The 24808-nt window shown below is 39.4% G+C and overlaps 2 protein-coding genes and 2 non-coding genes across 5 annotated transcripts; 1 reads left to right on the top strand and 3 right to left on the bottom strand.

Annotated features, from left to right (window-relative positions):
• Positions 1-3173: 3173 nt before the first annotated feature.
• LOC114464954 (phosphate carrier protein, mitochondrial-like) lies at positions 3174-16073 on the bottom strand. Of its 2 annotated transcripts, none has more exons than XM_028449639.1 (8): positions 15973-16073; positions 14621-14774; positions 12285-12409; positions 8987-9166; positions 8120-8301; positions 5273-5445; positions 5090-5200; positions 3174-3517 (listed from the first exon to the last, which is right to left on the bottom strand). In XM_028449639.1, the coding sequence occupies exons 2-8, from the start codon at positions 14760-14762 to the stop codon at positions 3357-3359; spliced, it is 1074 nt and encodes a 357-aa protein (XP_028305440.1). In that variant the 5' UTR covers positions 14763-14774; positions 15973-16073; the 3' UTR covers positions 3174-3356. The 2 variants fall into 2 exon arrangements, with proteins under 2 accessions (XP_028305440.1, XP_028305441.1); XM_028449640.1 differs by lacking the exon at positions 12285-12409 and adding an exon at positions 10694-10818.
• Positions 3576-3773, bottom strand: LOC114466283 (small nucleolar RNA SNORA53). The gene has a single exon (XR_003674431.1). It is a non-coding gene; the product is annotated as a small nucleolar RNA SNORA53 (small nucleolar RNA).
• On the bottom strand, positions 7879-8076 carry LOC114466284 (small nucleolar RNA SNORA53). Its single transcript, XR_003674432.1, has one exon. It is a non-coding gene; the product is annotated as a small nucleolar RNA SNORA53 (small nucleolar RNA).
• A 3061-nt stretch (positions 16074-19134) lies between the features above and the next one.
• Positions 19135-24579, top strand: LOC114465754 (gastrula zinc finger protein XlCGF8.2DB-like). The gene is made up of 2 exons (XM_028450975.1): positions 19135-19387; positions 23219-24579. Exon 2 carries the CDS (start codon positions 23283-23285, stop codon positions 24336-24338), a length of 1056 nt encoding a protein of 351 aa, XP_028306776.1. The 5' UTR covers positions 19135-19387; positions 23219-23282; the 3' UTR covers positions 24339-24579.
• Positions 24580-24808: the final 229 nt, after the last annotated feature.

Raw genomic sequence — 24808 nt, 5'->3', positions numbered from 1 at the left:
CCTAAAACCTGTGGCCCACTTGTGACCCAACTGGTCCATATTTGGCCCCTGAAATGAAAGAAGTTTGACACCCTGGTGTAGATGGATCTGTGTGTGTGTGTGTGTGTGTGTTTAGGGATCTAGTGTGTGCTAACCATGAGTGAACACATTGATGGGCAGCAGAAGATGGACTGACTGTAATGTTGGAGACCTTTAGCTCTACCCTAACCTTTCCACATGAACACGATGAGGCCAATTACTGACATCCATCAGTGAGGAGGGGGAGGTCAGCATCCATTAACACACAAAGGTGAGCAGCTCATGTTTGTTCATCCAAAAGTTTTATTTACAATAATCAGGAAATATTGGTCATGTTTGAAACTTCCTGCAGAAAATCATCCAAACTACACATTATACAAACTAGTACAGTGTCCGTTGGAAGTATGTATTCATATAGTGGGAGGAGCTTAAGAAGAGTTGTCAATTATGTCCAAATGAGTGTTTGAAAGTTGTATGTACATAGGTGTACATACTGTACTCTGTAGTGTTATGAAGGGTTTATCTGTGGGTGTAAAATAAAACAGTGTGTGATTTATCTGGTTTAATTATGAAAAGAGGAAAGACAGACAAGGCAATACGTTCTCTCAGTGCTATCGATCAGATTTTTTCGACGCAAAGAACCAGGGGTGGTGAACCCGCATGTCCAAGCGGGACGTTTGCGGCTGGATACACACTTGACCCTTGGAACAAGTGGCGAGTTGTGTGTCTGTCCATCCTTTCCGTGGAAGACGTGGAGGACATCTACATGATTGGAATAATGATAGTAGGCATGCTGCTGATCGGAGCTGGTGGCTTCCTAATCTATCGAAAAGTCCGTACTACGCTGGTGACTGTTTTGGAAAAGCTGCCAGTGATTTCTGAAGGATGTAGCAGGGCTCTGAACACTCAGACTCATGTGTTGATCGATATCAAAAGCAAGCAAGAGCTGCTTTTGGATCGTCTACGCGTTATGGATAACAACTGGGAGAAGTTAGAGACCAGGCTTGGAAGTGGAAACTAGGCCACTCATTGGATTACAGCAGAGAGACCCAGGACAGAAGGCTATTGGAAATTAACATAGCCTGTATCAAATCACATTGCTTATCTCCCTTTCGGCTCCCCAGCTAGCCAAGGCTAAAGCCAAGGCTAAAGCCAAGGTTGTCTCAACTCTTATCACCAGGAAGTTTCTGCAGACGGCGGCTCTTACCCCCACTCCCTCCCCCCGCTCCTTCCCTACATTCCTCCTGGAACTGTTGATGCTGAACTTTTCCACACGTCATCTGGTTGTCAGTAACGCAGCTACAGGTCTTCAACTTCAAATGCCTCGTCGGCCATCTTTCCCCACCTCCCAACCGCAGCTGCATGGAGGCGTGGTTGCAGCGCCGACTGGCAGCACGCCCATGTCCCCAAACGGCTGGACTCCTGTTGTTCTTCCCACCTGACCCCCTCCCCCAGCCAACCTCCCACCCAACCCTTCCCACATGCCTTGTCTCGAGTTGTTTGACTGTGTCATGCTTACATTTATGTTTGCAGAGGCGGTTTTTTTTCCTGGTTTCACACTGTTTTCTCTGTTTAAGGAAATCAGTTTCAAACTGGCAGTTTTTTTCCCCCTCACCCCTCCTCTCCTCCTGTTATTGATCCCTTCTTCACCTAAATATGTGGGCGCCGCAAATGGCTGCTCCGGTGTGTTGATGTGTCTTCTTTCACTGCAACTACCAAGTCAAATTCCTCGTATTGTTCTAAACTGTACCTGGTCAATAAAGCTGATTCTGATTCTGATTCATTTTCACAATTTTCCCCTTGTGGATATAGGCACGTTTTATCACCTTTGTTTTTAAGAGTTCTGGCAAGTTTCATTCAATAATGTTGTCTACTGCTGATTTTGTACTTAAACATTTCATCCCTTGTGGTCTCCATATAACTGATGTATTTGTTTTACAATATGTGAAAGGATTCAGAGTGATTACAGCAAATAAATGAATTTTAAAATGACTTACGCTGTGATACCAGATGTATTATTTAACCTAATTACACAAGCAAAGAGCTTCTATAAATAAATAAATACGGTTAGGGAGGCCGGGCTTAAATATCAAAATATTACAAACCAAAGATTTAATTTTAAAATAGAAAAACGCTGCTTATCTGGTGTTTGATCTTTCTGTATTTTTTGTTTAGGTTTAAAGTCAATAAAACAAAAATAACCACAGGGTTTATTAGTTTTGATTTGGTTTTAAACAGAATAATCAAAGAATGAACAGTTCACAGATTCCTCATGTGTTCATTAGTGTAGTTTCATTTTTTATCATTTTATTAACAATGACTCAGATATTGTTTCGAGAACTTCATAATTCAACTTGTTTTTGGAGAAAAAAAAAAGATTAAAATAACAATAATCAATTCTTTGATTCAATAAATCAGAATCACCAAAAAAAAAAAAAAAAAAAGTCACATGGTCTCATATTACAGCATTTCAACAGATTAGAGGATGTAATCTGATCAGATTACAGAATCATTTTTAACTAGTGTGATTGTCTATTGATTGTCCTGACCCCAACCTTAGGGTCAGGACCCTACTTCAAGAAACCGTTTTCTGAACTTTTTGAGCTCATTTTTTATAACTACACCAAACTCACCATTTTAATCACTTTCTTGCCGTATTTTTGCTCCTCTTAATGTATTTTTTGTTATATTTCTCCCATTTCTGACACTTCTACATCACATTTCAATGACTTCACACATTTATTCCATTTATAAACCCTTTCCACCACTTTTACACCTAATGTCGCATATGTTGACCCATTATTGTCACTTTTAACCTCTTCACCATATTTCATGATTATTGACAATTTAACCACATTCACCATTAGCCACGCCCATTATTTGCCAGTTTAAACAAATTGTTCCAATATTGACACTTTATTTTGGAGGGTCCCCACTCTCTGGGACCTTTATTTTGGAGTGTCGTGGCCTAAAAACCACTGGTCTATTGCACAATGTCCCTGTTAAATGAAATGAGTGGTGATGATCAGTGAGGACAGTGTGAAGGTGGAGCTACTCACCATGACTCTGCACACAGTGATCATATGTTCTAACACTGGAAATGTTTGATACCTAAAGGTGGATTAATGTGTGCTCGTATCAAATCAAACATCAGCTCAGTGTGCGTGTGCACCAGTCAACGTGTTTATTAGGATTTCCACTGAAAAGAACTTAAAGATCAAAGCCGACCGGGGGGGGGGGGGGGACTACAGAGGAATACGTTTAGTTGAGTCTCTTTCCAACATACAGGACGTCATTTCAGCTGAGGAGGAGATAAATAGAAAAGGGGCGTAGCTTCTTTACTCCGTTAGGCCGAGCTTCTTCTTCAGGGACTCTGGCATCTCGGGGGGAGGGGGACGGGGCAGGCGGAAGTAGACCTTGACCGAGTCATAGATGAACCACTGCAGGGCTGTGAGGGTACCGATCATGATGATACGAGCCACCAGACCCTTCCACACACCTGCACACACACACGAATACATCCCATCATCATATTTAACTTCCTGTGAAATACAAAGTGTGTCCGCCCCCCAGTTTGGCAGCACTGGGAGCTCCCCGTCTGGTGACTGGGTTGCCAGTTCTGCAGCTGAGCTGGGGGGCAGGTGGACTGTTCTCACACGCCAATGACTCAAGCACCTCCAACGGTGCAGCACGAAGCTGCTGAGGGGCCACGCCCAGAGGGGGGCCCCTCTAGAGGTGGATCTAAGGAGCGTGTTGGACTGTTACAGGAAATAAATAAAATACACATGCAGAGGGCAGCAAACATGTAATCATTATTCAGAATCAGAAATGTTTTTAATGGCCATGTACAGTTTTAAGGACAGTACAAGGAATTTGTCTTGGTAGTTGGTGCACAAAAAAAAAAAAAAAAAACAACAACCCAGCAACAATAATAATAATAATAATAATAAATATAAAGGATGAGGGATAAATAATGGATAAATAGAGAATAAAGGATAAATATATATATATACAGTGCAGCAGATAATGTCATCATGGAGGTGGTGATCGGGGGGGGGGGGGGGGGGGGGGGGGGGGTGTTCAGTGGGTGACTTGGGGTGTGTTCATGTGGATGGTGGCAGAGGGAAAGAAGCTGTTTTTGTGTCTGGAGGTTCTGGTCCTGATGGACCGAAACCTCCTTCCAGAAGGGAGAGATTGAAACAGTTTATGACCGGGGTGGGAGGAGTCGGCCACAATCTTTCCTGTACGCCTCAGAATCCTGGAGGCGTACAGGTCCTGGAGGGAGGGCAGATTGTAGCCGATGACCTTCTCTGCAGTGGATGATAGTTTACACTTCCATGTCTAAATAAATGATAAAATAAGTACCACACTAATAATATCAAAGCAATAAGGATTAGAACCACTGAAGAAGAAAAAAAAGATCCAGTATTTTAGATCACAATTGTAGAACATAATTAAAAATCATATGGTTATCTTTTGTCCGTTCTTTTGTCTTGATTTTCTTTTCAGTCAATCTTTTTTGGGGGAAATTTTGTGAATGAGGAAAATTTTAGGATTTTGAAAAAATTGAGGAGACTTCTTTCAATAATTGAAGATGAAAAATGACTTCCATCATGTGATAAAAATGCTAATATTGTGTACTTTTATTTAATTTGTGTATAAATTTTAGAGATATCTACAACTGATTCATGCTTCTGACTTTTTGTTTTCTGTTGCTATGGATTAAAGTGGATACTCTCAAAAAACTAAGAATGATTTTTGAATAATTTGAGCACATTGTTGCTTATTTTCCTTTTTTTCTACACCAAACTTTACATATTTTATCATCACTTTTTCTTGCCATATTTTGCTTCATAATACACTTTCCAGACATGTTAATCACTTATAAACCCTTTCTACCACTTTTACATCTAATGTCACATATATTGACCCATTATTGTCACTTTTAATTTCTTTTCACCAGATTTCATGATTATTTTTAGCTTATTTAACTACAGTTGTTATTTACCAGTTTAAACTAATAGTTCCTACTTAATAAATGATGCTAACACGATAGCACGCTGTCACTAACCTTTGGGGCCGAGCTTCTTCAGCACTTGAGCAGCGGTGCTGCCTTTCTCCTTGTTCAGCACAGAAACCACCGAGTCAGCAGGATGGGACACGATGGCACAGAACACACCAGCTGCAGATGGAGCACAGCGTTAGTTAGACACCCACAGTGTGTGTGTGTGTGTGTGTGTGTGTGCGCGCGTACCAATGTATCCAGCTACAAACGTGACCACCAGCTGCTCAGGTTTGCTGCACTCGCTGCGAGGTTTGGGTACGACGTACTTATAGAGGGTCTCCACCGTACGCTCAAAGCACGCAAACTTCATCATGGTGTAAGGAATCTGTCTCATCCACAGAGGGACCACGCCCTTATAGAACCTACACACACACACAAAAGATCAATCATTTTTAGTCTAAGTATTTCAATTTGTTGTAAAAACGTCAGTGACTCTGTTCATAAAAATAAAATATGTAAATACTGTAGTTCAAAGCACTACTGGAGTGTTCATAAATGTGTTATTTTATTTATTAAATGTAGCACTTTGTGATTCCTTGGAATGAAAAGTACATTATAAATGAAATGAAATGATTATTTTATTTCTAACACTAGTTAATGGTTTATTTATGAAGGTTACTGGTTTTACTGGTGCTTTGTTTATCATCCAGTGATTGTAACGTCTGAGGAGCTAGCTGACGCTGTAAGTTTGAGTCATCATCGTTGTTTTATGATTTACTAAGCCCCGCCTCCTCTTTAGTCTAAAGTGCACAACTTATTAATAAAAGTATTTTTACTGTAAGGTGAATTATTAACTCTTGTTTTTCCACTAGTGTAACTGTTTAAAGTGTCTACCAGATGTGTGCAAGTCAAAAATAAATACTAGTGCAGATACTGTAATACTGGCTTTAAAGCAACAACAAATACTGATTTTTTTAGCCAAAATAATTCTCATGTAATTCATGTAATGATAGAACAAAAAAGACCAGATAACAAGTCTGCTTTATAAGTGTTTTTAAAAAAACATGTGAGGGTTTTTTTTTATTACACATTTAAATAAAATCTATCATCTGAGGATTTTATGAATAAAATTTGTGAGGGTAGAAACATCTGTTACATTAGCCTTTGAGGAAAGATCAATACTGTAGCTCTTCATCAATATCTCACCAGGACATTCATAATTACCACAACATTTTTATTTGTTGACAAACATTTAATGACTGTTTTCTTTTTAATTTGGCAACAACAACTTTAAAACGTGCTTCCATGTGTGCAGAAATATGATGTATGTGATATCACCAGCCTTCAAAGTTCACTTTTATCAACAGAATCTGATTTGATTAAATCGTTGTCGCTAAGGCTGAACAATTAATTACGTTTGTGATATAATCGTGATTTTCTAATTGCAAAGGGTGTAATTTTTTATTATTATTTTTCTTGTACAGTTCTGTTAAGTTCAGTGTTTAAGTGCAGTTCATGTTTACATGAAACATGAAGTTAGTTGTGTTGAAGATTTGTTTGCTTTATTGTTGTAATCTGTGCTTTAAAATGTATATTTTACATTTATTTAAAGTTTTAATAAATATAAAATTGTTTATTATAAAACAGATTGATTTATTGAATCTCATTAAATCACAATATTGAGGAAAAAAAATCAAATCACAGATTTTCCTAAATGGTTCAGCCCTAGTTGAAGGCAAATGAGGTATTAAAGAGCTAGCATACAGCTGCTTTGTGTGTAGCTGTATGCTAGCTGTATGGTGGCCGATCACGACTTTTTTGCCATTATTGTCATCTTTTAATTTATTGTGGCAAACGAGGCACATACATTATTTACACCAAGACAGCAGAGAAACACCATCCTCTCCTACTTCGTCAAGCCACGCCCATTGCCACTTATTTTTTACTCTGTTAGACACTTCTTCCAAAAACAGCGAGTCCGTGCTGACAAGCTAGGTTAGCGTGAATAAAGCGTTTATTAAAATGAGACCACACCTCTCACTGATACCTGCTGAATGAACAAAACCTGTACATCTCAGAGTTAATACTTCGTATGTTTTAGTATCATAATATGTATGTTTAGTGTTAAAGAGCTTTAGCTGCTCCGTTCACTCTTCCCTCAGTCTTTGTTCCAGACATGACACACCCACTGTATCAGCTCATCTGTTCTGTGTGTGGGAGTGTAAAAACTATCACCTGTGGAGCACACATGGTGTTGTAGAGAATACACACACACACACACACACACCATTAATTATTATAAATATATTTTTTGTTTATGAATTGACAGACATTTTCCTTCAAAGTCCTTAATTGACACAAACCCGTCATAGAAAACTTTAAACCCTGCTGTAATACCTACAGCTTCTAAATATTTGTAATGTGTTTAAATAAGCTTTTTACAACTATTTTTATTTTGTTTGAAAACTCAATATAAGTAAATAAAATGTAAAAGCAGAGGTCAGCAACATTCATGTTAGCATTTAGAATTAATGTATTAATAATGGGAACAAACCGTTTATTGTCATTTCTCTGTTTTGTGAGTTTCTGAGGTCAGTTAGCTTCATTTGTGTTGTCTAGTATAGATTTCTGTATTTAGTTTAAGGGCTGTTTAAAGATATTGTTAAACTAGGACAAAAAAAAGGCTCCATGAATATAAAACACTGAATAACGTTAGCTGTTCCATATCTATTTAATGTGACTGCATTAAAGTGGGTTTACTCTGTCATTAGTTCACGTTTCTGACAATGTTCTTGTTTTTAATGCTTTGTCTCTTTAATTCATAAATAATAATCTGACATCAGGACTAAACTAAATGTGTCCGCCCCCCAGTTTGGCAGCACTGGGAGCTCCCCGTCTGGTGACTGGGTTGCCAGTTCTGCAGCTGAGCTGGGGGGCAGGTGGACTGTTCTTACACGCCAATGACTCAAGCACCTCCAACGGTGCAGCACGAAGCTGCTGAGGGGCCACGCCCAGAGGGGGGCCCCTCTAGAGGTGGATCTAAGGAGCGTGTTGGCATTAGTAACGTCATAAAAAGGAAGGAGTTCCCACACTTACGCCCACAGCCCCTCCTCTGCGTACATCTTGGGGGCACACTGTCTGAGGGTGTTAGCGTAGCCCGGCTGGGTCTGGATACGAACTTTAGCCGCCTCCATGGGGGCCAGGGCGATGTCTGCGAAGAACTCTGCACTAGCCGAGGCCGCCAGGTACAGAGAGGTCCTCCACAAGTAGGTGTTCTCCTACAGCACGGTGCCAAACATTGGTTCAAGGGCCGAACATGGGCCACAAACATTATTCTGCCCTATAAATATCAGTAATGTAGTGGCAGTTACAGACAATAGCAAATACTTTAAATACCTTGGTTCCTGACCAAACTTTATTCAATTTGGGAGAAATTTGTGAAAGAATAATAAAATTTCAGGATTTTGGAAGAGATAGATTTCTTTAACAATTTGCGACTACGCTGCCTGGCAAATATTGTGGATATTCATTGACTTCATAGATTTGGAAGGGAAGAGATATTTGTACACAATGATTCAAGTTTTCTTTAATTTTGACTTTGTCTTACAGGCCAAATTTGATGCTCCACTGGTGTTCTAAACCAGCTGGTGATCATGTTATCAGGTGACTGAGTGTTAGCTGGTCACCAGTTAACACAGAGCAGAACAGCAGAGGAAGACAATGAGAAAATATCTTTCAAAAGTCAAACAAAGCAAAGACAATAAATGGTTACAAAATCCTACCCACTGTAATATTTACTACTATATTTTATTTCTATACATGAATCTTCTTATATACACGATAATATATAATTATGTACACATACATAAGTACAAACCTATTGGTGTTTTTCTTTTAACACTAATTTGATGTATTTGTATTTCTACACACAGTGGTAGTACTGGTGTAGTGGATCAGACTCACCTCTCCCAGCAGGTCGCTGTAGAACACCTTGAACACCTCGTAGAAGCCAAACTTGCACAATCCCTGCATGGAGTAGCCGATGAAGGTGGGCGCCCAGCCTTTGGCCAGCCCCCGGAACCCGTCCTCCCTCACCGTCACCGCAAAGCCGTTACCGATGCTCTTGTATTTGTCGGGGTTCACCTGGTTCACAGAAAAACGTTAGCAAACAGAACACGGAGAGTTCTTTAGCTGAGCCCAGACTCTGGTTTGGGTCAAACAGTTACTGACCCCTGTACCTGACCCTGAGAACCATCTCATTACTCTGAGCTTAACACTCCTGGTCTAAAGCTGTGGTTCTCAACCTTTTCAGCACATGACCCCCACAATAAAGGTTCCATAGAGCAGGGACCCCCACTGTAGCTGAAGGTGGTTGAACACAGACATGAACATTGAAGAACAGTCATGTGGAGACAGGACCATCTATAAGGGGGAATAAAGGGGAGAGATTTTTGGGGTCCATCCATAAAGTCAGTAAAATGATGGTCTATTGTTCTATGAATCTGTGATAACCACATTTATTTATTCATCTGAATAATATCCACTGTTATCCAGGAACGTTTATTATTATTATAATCATCTTAAAGATGGAAATCCTGGTTTTAATCACTAATAAAATGGTGGTGAAATGAGATTTTAAAAACCACAGGAATTAGTTAAAAGTTGTATAAATTATAGTGGATAAAAACAGACAGAAAAAGTGGTAAAAATGGTTCAAAGTGTCAATATTTAAACAATTAGTTTAAAGTGGTAAATAATGGGCATGACAAATGGTAAATGTGGTTAAATTGCCAAAAATAATCAGTAAATATGGTGAAAAGAGGTTAAAAGTGACAATAATGGGTCAAAATATGTGACATTAGATGTAACAGTGGTGGAAATGGTTTATAAGTGCTGAACATGTCTGGAAAGTGGAAAAAAAATGTGTTGAAAAATGCATTAAAAGGAGCAAAAATTTGGTAAAAAAAAGTGATGAAAATAAGTTAAAATACAGTGAGTTTGGTGTTGTTGCAGAAAAAGGGTTAAAAAAATAAGCAAAAATTGTCTCAAATTGTAAAATATATATTCTTAGTTTCTTGAAGGCATCTGGCGACCCCCTCACAGTATCTCACGACCACACATGGGGTCCTGACCCCAAGGTTGAGAGGGGTGTTAGAGTAGTGTCATTTCAAAATTAGGAACAGTTTAAACTGCCAATTAATGGGTATGACAAATGGTGAATGTGGTTATATTTTTAGAAAATATTGATGAAAGATGGTGAAAAGAGACAATAATGGGTCAACATATGTGACATTAGGTGGAAAAGTGGTAGAAATGTCTGGAAAGTAGAAAAAATGTGTAGAAAAGTCATTGAAATGTGATGTAGAAATGTGAGAAAAATACATTAAAAAGAGCAAAAATATGGAAAGAGAAAGTGATGAAAATAGGTTAAAATATGGTGAGTTTGGTGAAGTTGTAGACAAAGGGTAAAAAAGCACAAATGAGCTGAAATTGTTCTAAAAATATTATTAGTTTCTTGAAGGCATCTGGTGACCCCCTCCCAGTGCCTTGTGAGCCCAAGGTTGAGAACCCCTGACCTACAGAACAGGATGGCCTTCACTCATAGCTTCATATTTTAACATATACTTTCCCTGTAAATATCCTTGAATGGTTTCCAGCGTGGTTACAAACCTGCAGGCGACACTTGACCAGGTCGAGGGGTACCACTGCGGTGTGTGTGAGGCCACAGCTCAGGATCCCCCCAAAGCCACAGAGAGCATAGTACTGAGAGGAGCCGAACTCACAGCTCACATCGTCTGCAGTAGAGGACACCAACATGCAACATGCAGCGTCACATGCAACACAAACAATGTCAATGAGGACAAATCACAGTACGTCAGAGCTGTGGGAGGGAGGGGCTAACACAGGGACAAGCAACTCCCTCCGTCACAGCAGATCAACATGCAGGTCATCAGGAACAAACAGTAGATTTAGAACCATTAGAGGAGCAGATTGATGTTGGTATTTCTGCTGTTTTAACAGTTCAAGTGGATTTAATTCAATGTTACAGTAATTATTAGAGCTGTAATCAACCAAAGAAATGGTCGACCAAGACTATGGCACACGTAACATTCATTGGTAGACCACAACGGCATCGACCAAAGTAGGCAGTGATGCACTGAGATTACAGCCACAGAAATATCTATAAAAATGCATTTTCAGCCAAAACAGGAAGTTTCAGACATTGTTTTTTGTTAATACATATGAGCACTAAGGTGTGTATTATGTTTGTGTGACTTAGACACTGTAGTTAGGTGTAGCCTATGTTAGCACAGACCGTTAGCATGGCTGAGCATTGATAGCATCTGGTTTCAGAGTCAATCAGCGCACGTTTCACAGAGATCTTCTGGACTTTATCACGACTGTACTTGGTCCACATTATAAAGATCATTACTGAACAGGATTCAAATCAAACGCTGTGTGTGCATTTTTAAGGACATGATTGGATAATAAATCAAGCAGAGAAGCAGATTCTCATCAATAACTTTAATGCACTGTATTAATATGAGCTCAGTCAGTTCTAGGCCTGTAGATTATGACTTAATGTATGAGTGGGATTTTATTATTTTATATTGTTGGAATGTCAGCGCTAAATACATGTTTTAATTGATTCATTCTTTGAAGCATTAATATTAATTTTAAAAACTCCAATGTTTTAATTTTAGAACCATAAATGCAACGGACTAATAATTTGCATAATAACTTTTCACTTTGGGTCAAGAAAGTTTATTTCATCCCTAACAGTTATTAACAGATTAAAATACTAACATTAATCAGGCTCCACAGGTTGTTGGCTTTTATTTTGATTAAGACAAAGAACATTTTGATTAGACAGTTTAAAATCAAACCAACACTTGCACATGTCTTCACCACATGGACTACCTCACATCAAACCTTCATGTGCTCAGACTCATGTTAAATGTAGCGTACATGACTTTTTATTATGTCTACAGTGTTTACAGACGACATGTCCGTCTCTACGTCAGTGACACCTGATCCCAGGGCACAGCTGACCTTTGGTTCTCCTTAGACTCTGACCCTCACTTACATAAGAACCCACAGTAGAATCAGTGAACACACAGGAACACCGTGCACGATCATGCAGCCATGTTTGATCACATGATGGATGGGACTGGACCACAACAGGCTGCTACTTCCATGCAGATCGGTGCAGGAACATGAAAGGTGATGGGGGAGGGGGGCGAGGAGGCGGGTCATTAACCTGCATTCTGCATTTGACCAGGTCGAGGGGAACCACGGCTGTGTGTGTGGTTCCACAGCTCAGGATCCCACCAAAACCACACAGCAGGAAATACTTCTGAGAGCCGAACTCACAACTGTCTCCCTCTGAGGAAAGACACGAGAGCTGCTGGGTTACAGCGTGTGTGTGTGTGTTACATTCACCTGTTAACAGGTTTTTACTCAAAACATTAAAAAGGCAAACATGTGTTACAGTTAAGATGTATTAACATCACTGGTTCTCAACTGGTACGAGAACCTTTGATATTCTGTGATTGCAGAACACAGATGGTAAAAATGTGTTCACATTCTGAAATTATTATTTTTAAATCAGGTTTTAACAGGACACTGAAATGGTTTACATGCATGTTTTGGGACAATTTCACATATTTATCACTAAAAAACAGGTGATTAAATAAAAAGTGAGAAACGTTCCATTTTGTCCATAATCGTGTTCTAAATATCTCACTACTTGTAATGGATAGACTGGTGATTGTGTTTTCCTGTGACTGTAAATGAAGGTAGAGCTTTATCAGAAGTGTTTTTTTAATGTGATGGTGTATTAGGTGAACTGGTGGTCAGTGTACCTGGTGACATCTCCAATCACACGACTGCAGTGTTTAGTGTAAAATGTGAGGGTGATTCTCTGGTTGGCAAAAATTTAAGGTTTTGAGACCAAATCACATTTTCATGGGATTTTATGCTGTTAAACCAGGGTTAGCAGTGTCGCTAACTCAGATGCTAAGCTCTCGCAACATAATTGTGTCATTTTAGCGTAAACATCTTGATTTTGTAAATCACCTGAAAAACATAAAATGTTAAATAACAGTAGTTAACTCTATTAACCCTGTTCAACATGTTTGATATGACTTTAGATGATTTCACTGATTAAACAGAAAGATGATGAAACGGAAACAAAACAAAGTGTAACGTGACGCAAAAATGGCTGAAGTTGTGAAACTTAAAAATTAAGTCGTTTTATCGGTACTTAATATAGAGCTATTAAATATTATGTTGAGTAAACATACAGTGAGAGTTTACTGTAATATTTTCTTATAACATTAATAAGAAACTATGACACAATATGATTTATTTTAAAATAAAAGTCTATATTTGGAGGAACATCAGGTTTGATTACAAACACTAAAAACATCCACTTTATTGAAAAAATGATTTACTTGTTTTAATAGAATATAACTAACCAATAATTTTGTTTTCAAAGTGAAAATTTGGGGGATATTTTTGTTAATTAAATTTGGCCACAGAACATAATTTGTAGGACATCACTGCCAACTATTGTGTAAAATGGTGATTATAATAAAAGCTTATGGTCATTTTCTCTTTTATTGGTGCAGAAAAGGGCTCCAGAACCTCAAGTTGAGAACCACTGATGTACAGACTCATTTCTGGAAACATCTGGGAACTGTTCGTGATCCATGTTGACATTTGTTAATGTCATGAATAGTTTGATGGGGTTTAAAACATTTGAGGATCACAAACTAATTAAAAATCAACAAATTCTCACATTTTATTGTGAAATAAAGGAACAGGTTTAAAGCAGAACTTCACTGTAACTTTTGAGGAAGAAACTTATAAAGGTAATAATACTAAAACATTCACTTCTAGGAATATCATTGTTAAATATATGATCATCAATAAAGACCATCTTAGGAACACATGGTAGGTGGTGTTTTTTATACTACATTTCAAAAGATGTAAAAATCAAATTTTTAAAACAATGAATCCCCTTCAAAATAAAAGCACTTATCGACCCAGGTTAAGCCTGTCCTATTATCCATATAAGAGATGGAATTTGGGGCACGAAAGCTCAGAGACGGTGTGAGGACAGGTCTGATCACATCCCGTTCAGACACTTGTTAAAGGCTTTCAGTGAGTCACAGCTTTAGGCCGGCTGCAGCATGCTAACATGATGCTAACAGAGTGCTAAAGGAGGTCACATGTTACTACAGATTAAATCAAAGTGCTATCCATCGCACACACATATTATTCCATGAGTTGAGTCCTGCACTGAGACCAGGACATGGGTCACCTTCCCTTACGGGACAGACACATGGAGGCGGTTCGTCCTTCTGTGTCCTCCACGGAGCTCCGAGGCCTGATTAGACCTCCACGGTCACAACTTTCACTGTTAAACACTGGCATTAAAAACACCAAAATAATGTCAACTAGTTAGGTTAAAACACCATGTATATGCTGAAGTTACTGTTAGTTTTCTCTAACTGTGGCCGCGGTGCTGTGCTATGCTAAGCTAGCATGCTAATGCCGGCCGTAACCTCCGGACGCTCCAGCGGGCATTACCGTCTACGGCAGCGGCGGCGGCCAGCCTGCGGCTCCGGCTCCCCCCGACGCTCTGCTGGGGCTCATCCGCCGTCTGCAGGCTGAAGAGCGGGGCGCTGAACGGGTTAACCCGGGCCAGCTGGGTCAGGGCGGTGGGATACATGCTACAGTCCTCCTGAATGTGAACAGGGTGAAGGTTAGCTCCAAGCTAACGTTAGCAGCACTCCGCCCACAAACACGTGACCGGTCACATGGTAGAATCAGCTTTATTGGCCAGGTGTGTTTAACACACGGTAGACTGTACTGTACAATGGAAACAATCAACTAAAAAACATAAACAAGTCATTCAAGACTAAATACGATAAGAGTGCCGTGGTGACTGTAGTAGTAGTGATTGGTTGTCAGATAAAAATACTACGAGAATAAAGTCATAATGTTTCTACAATAAAGGCTTCATTCTTATGAAAATATGAATATTCTCAAAATATTACGACTTTAATCTCGTAGTGCTGAGGTTACTTTTTGTTTTCAATGTGGGCCTAATACGCTGACGTAACATTTGATTGACACAATTAAACAACAAATATTTTTTTATAAAACTTAAGACAAGTTTGAATCAAGTTACCTCCGTACTGAGATTATAACCCTAACACAATCCAATAAACAAATAAAACACGTGTCCATTCACTTTGAAAACAAAAAATAAAATTAATACATTTTTTTTTTTTTTTATGAAGCAGGAGAGGTTCTAACGCCACTAAGAAATGATAAAGTTAATCTTCATGGTGAAGAGCACGACATCACCAGACACCGACAAGAAGGAGCTCAGGAACATGATTATAATATACAGTGCAGTAAAAAACAGTTAACTAATGTAACTTTATTTTTTTTAATCAGTATAACCCAGTACGGATACATCTCAGTACGTAGCATTCACGTACTGAGATTTTAAGAGGAACTCAGTATTAACTTATGTCTACTAGCACTAACTAATTCAAACTAATCAATCATAATTCAAGATTGAATAAAAATCAGTATCTAACACAAGTAAACACTTAGTATTAAATAAAAATTACATAATGACTCAGTGGTACCATTTGTATTAAATCTTTCTACTTTGTGTTCAATGTTTCTGCACTGAGATGATTATTGACTCTTATTTTATTGAAATAACAACAGTTAGTTTTCATGTCTATTTTTCACACTAAAAGCACGTGAGTGCAGCTCAGCATGTGGACTGTGATCATGAAGTTTAAATAAAGTTCTCTGAGCTTCTCACACACTTTGTTTGAAGCTCATGTGATTTATTGTGAGCTCTAAAGCAGAGATCAATAACCATGGATCAATAACAGTGATATTAAAAAAGGACTCACGGTCTGCAGACGATCACCTCCAGCTTAGAGACTGAACGACCTCGCGGTAAGCACACTTTGTCCTTTTCTGACGTCATTATGTTTCCTGGGCGGGTCTAAACCCATTCTGTCCAATCAGGGAGCGCGACGGACCTGTCCATCAAACTAAAGTGTCCTATAAAAAATAGGCCTGTGACCTTTCAATAAAACTTTATTTAAAAGAACACAAACTCTTTTGTTTTTTTTCTTTATTGCAAACCAAATATAGAAACCAGTCAGATAATGTTTAACATGAACAGACTCCTTCAAGAATACAGACAAAATGAAACATCTCAATAACTCTAACAAAAATACAGAAACACATAATAGAGGGTTTAATGGCACGTCATCAATCCGGAAGTTGCCATCTTGGAGGTAAGCAGCAGGTTTACAAACAGCACACAAATAAGTAAATCCTGATATTTGAGAGGAAATGGTGAAATATCGCTGTTTTTCTATCTGTAATAATCAGTCAGAACGTGAAAAACATGTGGCGTTTATAGACAAAAGTTCTAACAGATCAGGAAGAACAAAGTCTGTATTTTATAGTCAGTAGTTCTACATCAGGAGAGCAGTGACATGAGACTAACTCACCGTTGTTACACCAGTTGTTATTGATGTTTATGGAAACACCACCACCATCACCTCCTGTCTGACATTTAAATCCAGCTTCAGGTCCAGTTTGTTCTCCAGGGAACAGACATTAGAACACAGGATGGAAGGAAGCGGCGTTCTCTGACGATTAGCTTTTAGCTTGGTTGCTAGCCCCGCTCCTGCTTCTGATCACACCGCTTACGTCTCCTCTGCTGGCGGACACCTCTGGTACGAGGCTACGCTGCTCCACAGGTCGCTGGATGTAGCCTGCGTAGCAATCTGAGGATCGAAAAAAATCTGGTTTATTGGTGGTGGAGATCAATACGAGTCGGTTTCCTCGCCATGAAAAACCTCAATAAAAAAAACAATAAATACATTTAGACAGTTGACTTAATAACTGTTTTATTAATTATATCATTTAAAAAAAAAGAATATCACCAAAGGATCCCAAAGTTTTTGATCCTGCAGCTGTAACCATAGATACCATAGATATATATAATAGATATGATAATATTATAGATATCTATAATAGATATATTATAATATTTGTTTATCAGCCTGGGAACAATTCCTTTTATTTGTTATTACTACTATATTATTGTAATGACAATGTTCTAATTGTTGTTCCTCTGTTCCAATGATTGCCATTAACACACAGGTTGGAGTGAATTCTTGCACAGATGCAATCAATGATATTCCAGATGTTTTTGTAGTTGACTTGATGGTTTATTTGAGGGATTTGATGGATAAAATGAGAACAAAACATATCATTTCCTGCTGTTTGTCTGAGTGCTGGTTTGACCATGAATGTTGGTCTGATGAGAAGTGTTTATGCTCCTCCTACCTGTACCTGTCACTATATACACACCCCAGTGCCTTCAGTGTCCCTAGTGGAAAATAATATATAAGACACATCCACAACTAAATAACATGCCATCAATAAACAGAAAATAGCTGATATAATTGCATTACACATTTATATGTGTGTGTTTTTAATGACAGCCCAGTGTAACATTAAAGGAATAATGGTAAAACAAGTATCAGAAGGTTAAAATAGCTCATGAATATTTACAGTTTAAGGAATTAAGAAAATGTGCCTCATCAATCTTTTAGTTGGTTTAGTTTTACTTTAATTCTGTATATTTATAGATGTATTAAACATTAAAGGATTAAGGATATAGATGTTGATTTTGTTCATTTTTTTAGCAGCTGTTAATTATGGAGGATCAACAATTAAAAATAAACAAATAAATAGAATTTTTTGGCATATATTTGGGTATTAAGTGTTTTATTTAATCATCTATTTAAATAAATACAGATTAATTGAATACTGTTTAATCATTTCATATTTTTTTCTTTTGTCTTTAAATTGAAATCATAATACATGGGGAGGTGATTCATAACAAAGTATGATAATGCAACATCATAATTACCACACCCATACCTGCACTATTGGTTGAAAGGGAGGAAAGATCTTTAAAAATGAGAAGGCAGAAGCTGGAGCTCCAGTACTGGGCCAGACTAGCAGAACTTCAGCATCATTCTGTGGCCAAGTGCCTCATGGAGGACAGTTGAGAGTTTGTAAAGAGGGAAAGAAAAGCACATTTTTTAGATCTATCTATCAGTTAGCCGTTAGCATTTAGCTGGGCTTGGAGAGTGGGAGTGTTGCTGCATCAGTGTGGTCCTCTGTTCCATTCTGGCTTTTGCCAGAACCAGAGGTCCAGTTGGTCCTGCTGGGGCTGGACAAGGGTTGTGTTAGTGGCCAAATAAATGAGTTTGTGGTTTTTAATAAGGAAACTTCTTTTCACATTTTTACAGATGGTCTAAGGATCCGAGCTCAAGAAAAGCTAGTTTTGGAGTTTACGTTATGAATAATGAAATTGGAAAAAGTATGTGACTATCTAATTATGTAAGTGTGTTCACTACTGAGCTGTTAGATTGATTGTATATTTATTCTGCCTTACAGACAGTTTGTGATGCTCCTCTGGGTCTAGAGCAGATGTTGTGCTGGAGATTTAGTGATGCCTTCACTGGATAGAGTTGATGAGGTCTAGTATTGGTTTTTCCTGGATCTCATCTCATTCAGGTATTGTGGGGAATGAAGCTGCTGATAAACTAGCTAAGGAGGCTCTGACACAAATGTAATATGTGTTTGTTTGTGTCAGTATTTTTAAAACTACTGTGTATCAACAAAGGCAAAGGGAGAATGAGACGAGAGGCACTATTTTAATAGTGAACCTCGTGTACAGGGCAGTAGACTCCTGTGGTCAACCAGCCAATCAAATCAAGGTCAAATAACCACATTAAGACTGGTGCATTGTGGGCTTTCTGCATATTTAAATACATTTCACATGTTTTACTGTGTCTGTTACTCTGATGAAATGTTATTAAACAACTTTAACCTTTGGACTGACAATGTTTTCAATAAAATCCATGTTTAATAGATAAGTTATGAGCTGTGTTCTCTCTACCAACCTTTGTTTGTGCAGTGATTCTATTGAACAGAAGAGGGCAGCATTACACTTTATTAGAGTACAGTCTGTCAGAAAACATTAGAAGAAGAAGAAGAAGAAGAAGAAGAAGAAGAAGAAGAAGTGATCGTTTTGTGTCTGTGTGTCACTATAACAGTGTCCAACGGGTCCAAAGGACAGTTAGAGACAGAGCTAGCATAGCAGCAGTTAACAGAGAAGCTAGCATAGCAGCAGCTAACACAGAAGCTAGCATAGCAGCAGCTAACACAGAAGCTAGCATAGCAGCAGCTAACTGAAAATTGTCAAATGTGGGATTCAAACCCACGTTAGCGGTGAGTAAACCACTCCACTGTGGTGACACAGACACTTAAGTAGTTTACCTCCGTACTGAGATTATAACCAAACACTAACATAATCCAATAAAAAAAACACGTGTACGTTCACTTTGTAAACAAAAATGAGTTATTTTTTTTATTTTTTGCAAAAATGTATTTTTCGGTAGTGCGCATGTATGCGCATGCGCATATGCAATCTCAGTACGACGTGAACTTAGACCATGACACCGGAAATGTATCTGTAGTCCAGGGGGCTATGGCTGCGTTTAACGTACCTCCAGACACTTTAGTTTATGTTTTGAGTTAATTCCGATTTATTTTGGTTTTTATCTTATTTATTAGTTTGTTTGTTTTTTATTGTCAATGTTGTGTATTGTGTTTTTATCCGTGTTTTTGTTAAACAATTAAAAACACCACAAAACAGTCACATATTTAAATGTGTACTATTAAAATATTTCACAAACGTCGTATGGTCGGTTTACGTTCAAATATCACGTCCCAGCAGCTCTGTCGTAAGGATCCTTGTCGTAAGGATCTACTTCGTGACAGTTTCCAACATTTTCTGGATTGTGACCCCTTTTTGATTTTTTAGATTTATTTATTTTAATATTTTTTTTCTGATCGTGTTTGTTATTCTGTGTAACTAATACAGAGTCACTAGCATTAGCGATAAGATGCGCCAGCTCCGATATTTTCATACTGTACTTTATTTATTGAATTTCTTTTCTAGTTCTTTTTTACATTATACTGCATGTTATTGAACTAGATCTACTAGAACTAGATTTGTGATACTGAAAGTATAGAATACAGTTGATTTAGATTGTGATAATTAAGAAAAAAAAGTATTTTCAATCAGTAATTTTTTAGATTTTTATTAATGACTGTATATTTTGGGTGACCCAATTTAAATTTCAGGCCCCTAGGTTGAAAACACTGCTTTATATAAATGTAGCGTTTGGATCTTTAGGTTATGTATATAACCGCGGTTCTATAAGTAATATGAGTGAGATGTCTCACTATGGTATGCAACCTCTGTCTGCATTCTTCTGAAGCATTTATTTAAATCTGCTAATCCCGATTGGCCGGTGAAGTGCGTCAGTCCTCTAGGTGGAGACACACCTCCTATAAAAGGAGGACACAGACAGACGCCCACCATTCAAAATAAGCACCTTTTCTCCTCGTTTGAGCAAGAAGGGTAGTCTGGTGAGACATCTCACTCATATTACTCATAGAACCACGGTTATATACATAACCTAAAGTTCTATTTCATAACATTTAGTGAGATGTCTCACTATGGGATATGGAAACTCCCGTAGAGCAGACATGCTTATCAAGTGGTACCAGCCTCCAGGGCAGACGTCTGATCACATCAGGACAGTAAAACCGTGTGGGCCATTCCAAATACACACGTCCACCGTGTCCAGGCTGGGAGGATAGGAGATGGGCGTGGAGCCCTCTATCTCCTCCTGAGAGGTGAAAGAGGGAGCAGGAAGCCCGCCCTGAGCCGGGGTGATGAAAGGTTCATCATCCTCGTCCACACCCGAGCCGAGAGGGTCAGAAAAGTCCTCATCAAACTCTCCATAGTCAATCACGAGGACATCCTTGTGAAGCCGGGAGGGGGTCGCCAGGTCGAGCCGGGAACCCTGAGCAGCTGCATTGTCTATCAGCGGAGCCTCTACCACACCGACACCCTACGGGGACGTTGTGAGGAGGGGAGGATTCCTGCTCGGACAGGCCAATCTGGCGTGCCAGCCTCCTGTGGAGACTCTATACGTTGAACATGGTGCAGTGCTGGCTCGAGCCCAGAGACTTGACCGCGATACGGGCATGTTTCAGACCCAAGCAGTTGGGGCCAACTTTGTGCTTGTCCTTGGCAGAGATTTAACTCCCACATGGACAGAAGCGAGCAGCAAAGCATCCTGCTCCCTTCGTGAGAGGGGCTTTAGTCTCCATCACCGCGTGGCGCTGTCAGGAAAGCGGGTGGCTTAGCTAGCACTACCACAAGGTAGCTAGCACAGGTGCTAGCAGGGATGCCAGCCATTGTGTGCTGGACCGTTTAAGATGTCGAGGACAGCGTTGGTTCCTTTCGAGAAGGCAGCTTTCACTGTAGTCTGAAGCTCGGATACCGTAGTACCAGGAGCTGGAGCCGGGCTACACACATTTGTGAGAGCCCAGGTGGAGGACCGACGTACACACGGGCCCGTAGGCGCAGAGGGTGGTGGGACCAAGACGACAGCGAGGTGTGCTGAGGTCAAGGAGCGTGCAGCGGAGCTAACACCGGAGTGAAAGAGCCACTGCTAACCAACGTGTGCCCTAGCAACAGCGTTAGAAGGAGACGTCACCCACTTCTCGACCTGTTGTGGTCCAGAGCAGGCGCTAGTTCTGCCAGCGACTGGAATACAGACAATCCGTCTGTGGACAGTTAAGCTGGCAAAAAAACACGAGATAGCTGAGAAGAGAAGAGGTGTTTGAATGGTGCACGTCTGTCTGCGTCCTCCTTTTATAGGAGGTGGGTCTCCTAACGACGGACGTGCTTCACCGCCCAATCAGGATTGGCAGATTGAAATGAATGCAGACAGAGGTTGCGTCCCATAGTGAGACATCTCACCAAATATTATGAAATAGAACCACCAGTAGAAACATTCATCACAGAAACAGTGAGAACAACGTGATCACAGATAAGATGGTATTTATAGGATCGATAATTAATCAGATTTTATTCTGATTAATGAAGTCTAGATTTGATTACAAACTGATTTTTGATTATTTCTGATTATTTCAGCTGCTGAATTATCTCACTTCTCTTTTGTATAAGGTAATAAAATGTAATTAAAATGTCTTAAAGCACACGTGTCAAATTGGACCCTTTAAAGCATCAAGTAAAAATGACATAAACATGAGTTATTGTGTAAATATATCTAAAATTCACAAATTTAATGAAACTCTGGAATAATTTCATGGACTCAGTTTTCCTTTGTTTTTATCACTTGAATGCAGTCATTTTTTTTTATTGCAAATTGTGGAAATAATTCTTAATCTTTCCACAAATTTAGCAATTTCTCAAAAATAATTCCACAAATTCCTCTAAATTTTATGTTCCTATAGTGAGGTACGGGTACCAACAGGGTACGTGATGGCACTACAGAGAGAGAGTGGAAAATGAACAAATAACAGGTCAGTGTTGGTCCCACGCCATGCGTGAGACGACTGGAAATTATCAAAGTTATAGAAATAAATCTATTCAGAAGCCACTAAATCAGTGTTTTTCAACATTGGGGACGGGACCCTATACGGGTCGCTTGGAATTTCTGAAATTAAAACAGACAATCTTAAACAACTGTATTTCTATACTTTCACTTTGTGTTTGATTTAAGCTCCGATTTATTTTTAGCTAGCCCGCTAACCCTTTTATTTTAGCTGTAACTCTAACCCAGGAAATAACCTAAAATGTAATTTTTTTTTGTATATGTAATTTTAAAGGTGGAATTTTCCGTGTTAAATATGTTAAAATGAAAAAATGTATATGTTAAGAGTGGGAATTGAACCCACGGCAGCGGTAGGAAGGATCCTTGAGTCTATTGATACATTACCGTATCAATAGACAGTTTTTATAATCAATTATTAGACATTTCAGGGGATCCCATTTGAATTCCAGGCGACCCCACATGGGATCTCGACCCCAAGGTTGAAAAACACCATTACATGAATCTAGTGTGCAGTGGTAGGGTTACATGGCTTCAGGTTAAATGTCTGAAGGTCCATGGAGTCCAGGCTTAGTAGCTGCTGCAGATGTGGGATTGTAATGATGTGCTTTGTGTCCACCTTCAGGTCCTTCAGGTGAGGGATCTGATCCAAAGACGTCTGTGATCGTGTTCTCAGTGAGAGGAAGACGATGGAGCAGCGGCTCCATGGTGGAGATGGAACACCAGCAGGATGTTCTCAGGCTGAGCGCGGGAACCACGACAAGGAGGAAGAGGAGGAGGATGATGACGGTTGGCAGGAACCTCTGTCCCTCTCTGAGGATGAAACCAACGTCAGCGCAGCCGAGAAACCGTTTGGATGTGACGTTTGTGGTAAATTCTTCACCCAGAAGTGCTACCTGAAGAGGCACGTTATAGTTCACACGGGAAAGAAACCGTTTGGATGTGAGGACTGTGGGAAAGTTTTTAAATGGAAGTGTCAGCTGAAGAGACACGTTAAAACCCACGCAGGAGAGAAACCGTTCGGCTGTTCCATTTGTGGTAAATTTTTTACCCAGAAGTCCTACCTGAGGAGGCACGTTAGAGTTCACACGGGAGAGAAACCGTTTGGATGTGAGGACTGTGGGAAAGGTTTCCAAAGACAGTCTCACCTGAAAAGGCACATGAGGGTCCACACAGGAGAGAAACCCTTCGGATGTGCCATCTGTGGGAACTGTTACAAGCGTAAGTTTGACCTTAAGCTCCACATGCAGCTCCACATTTCCCAGAAACCGTTTGGAGGTGAAGATCAAAGCTTTGATCTTAACCAAGAAAAACCGTTCGTATGTGACATTTGTGGTAAATGTTTTCAACGAAAAGACAACTTAAAGAACCACATCCAAGGCCACACGGGAGAGAAACCGTACAAATGTGCAGTGTGTGATAAATGTTTTACAAAAAAGTCTGACCTGAAGAGGCATATGCTGGTGCACACAGGAGAGAAACCGTTCGGATGTGCTGTGTGCGGTAAACTTTGGAGTCATATGTCCGACTTGAGGAAACACATGATTGTGCACACGGGAGAGAAACAGCACAGATGTGAGCTGTGTAGGAAAGCTTTCAGTCGTAGGTCTGAAGTGAAGATCCACATGAGGGTTCACACGGGAGAGAAACCGTTCAGATGTGACGTGTGTGGTAGATTCTTTTCCCAAAGTTCATCCTTGAAAACACACATGAGTACACACAGGATGGAAACCGTACCGATGTGATGATGAGCTGCTGTGAACCTTCTTTGTGTTCTAGTGATTCTGTGTGTGTGTGTGTGTACTCAGAGTTTAGTCTGGGAACATTCGATCTCATGTTGTGCAGAAGCTTCAGTTGCTCCGTCTGTGTTTCTTAGTGATTCCTTCTGTAGGATTTTTTACAGTAAATGTTGTTGTACTTTGAACATGAGTTGTGACGTGTCAACAAGCATGAAATAAATTGCTTCTTGTGAAGTGAATCCAACAGTTTGAAGCTTTTCTGTGTTGTTTTCACGATGAATGTGATTCCAGGTAGTTTAATATTATAGTCATCTTAAAGATGTAAATCCTTGTTGTAATCAGAAATAAAATGGATTAAATCTAAGTGTAAAAAATGTGCAGAAAAGGCATTAAATTGTGATTTCAAAGTGTCAGAAATGGGAGTAGTGTAGCAAAAATACATTAAAAGGAGCAAAAATATGGAAAAAAGTGATTAA

This window comes from Gouania willdenowi, chromosome 6 (genome assembly GCF_900634775.1).
Source record: "Gouania willdenowi chromosome 6, fGouWil2.1, whole genome shotgun sequence".
NCBI classification, from domain to species: domain Eukaryota; kingdom Metazoa; phylum Chordata; class Actinopteri; order Blenniiformes; family Gobiesocidae; genus Gouania; species Gouania willdenowi.
Note: the sequence above shows the minus strand (reverse complement) of the source record. Positions and strands in the feature narration are given on the sequence as shown.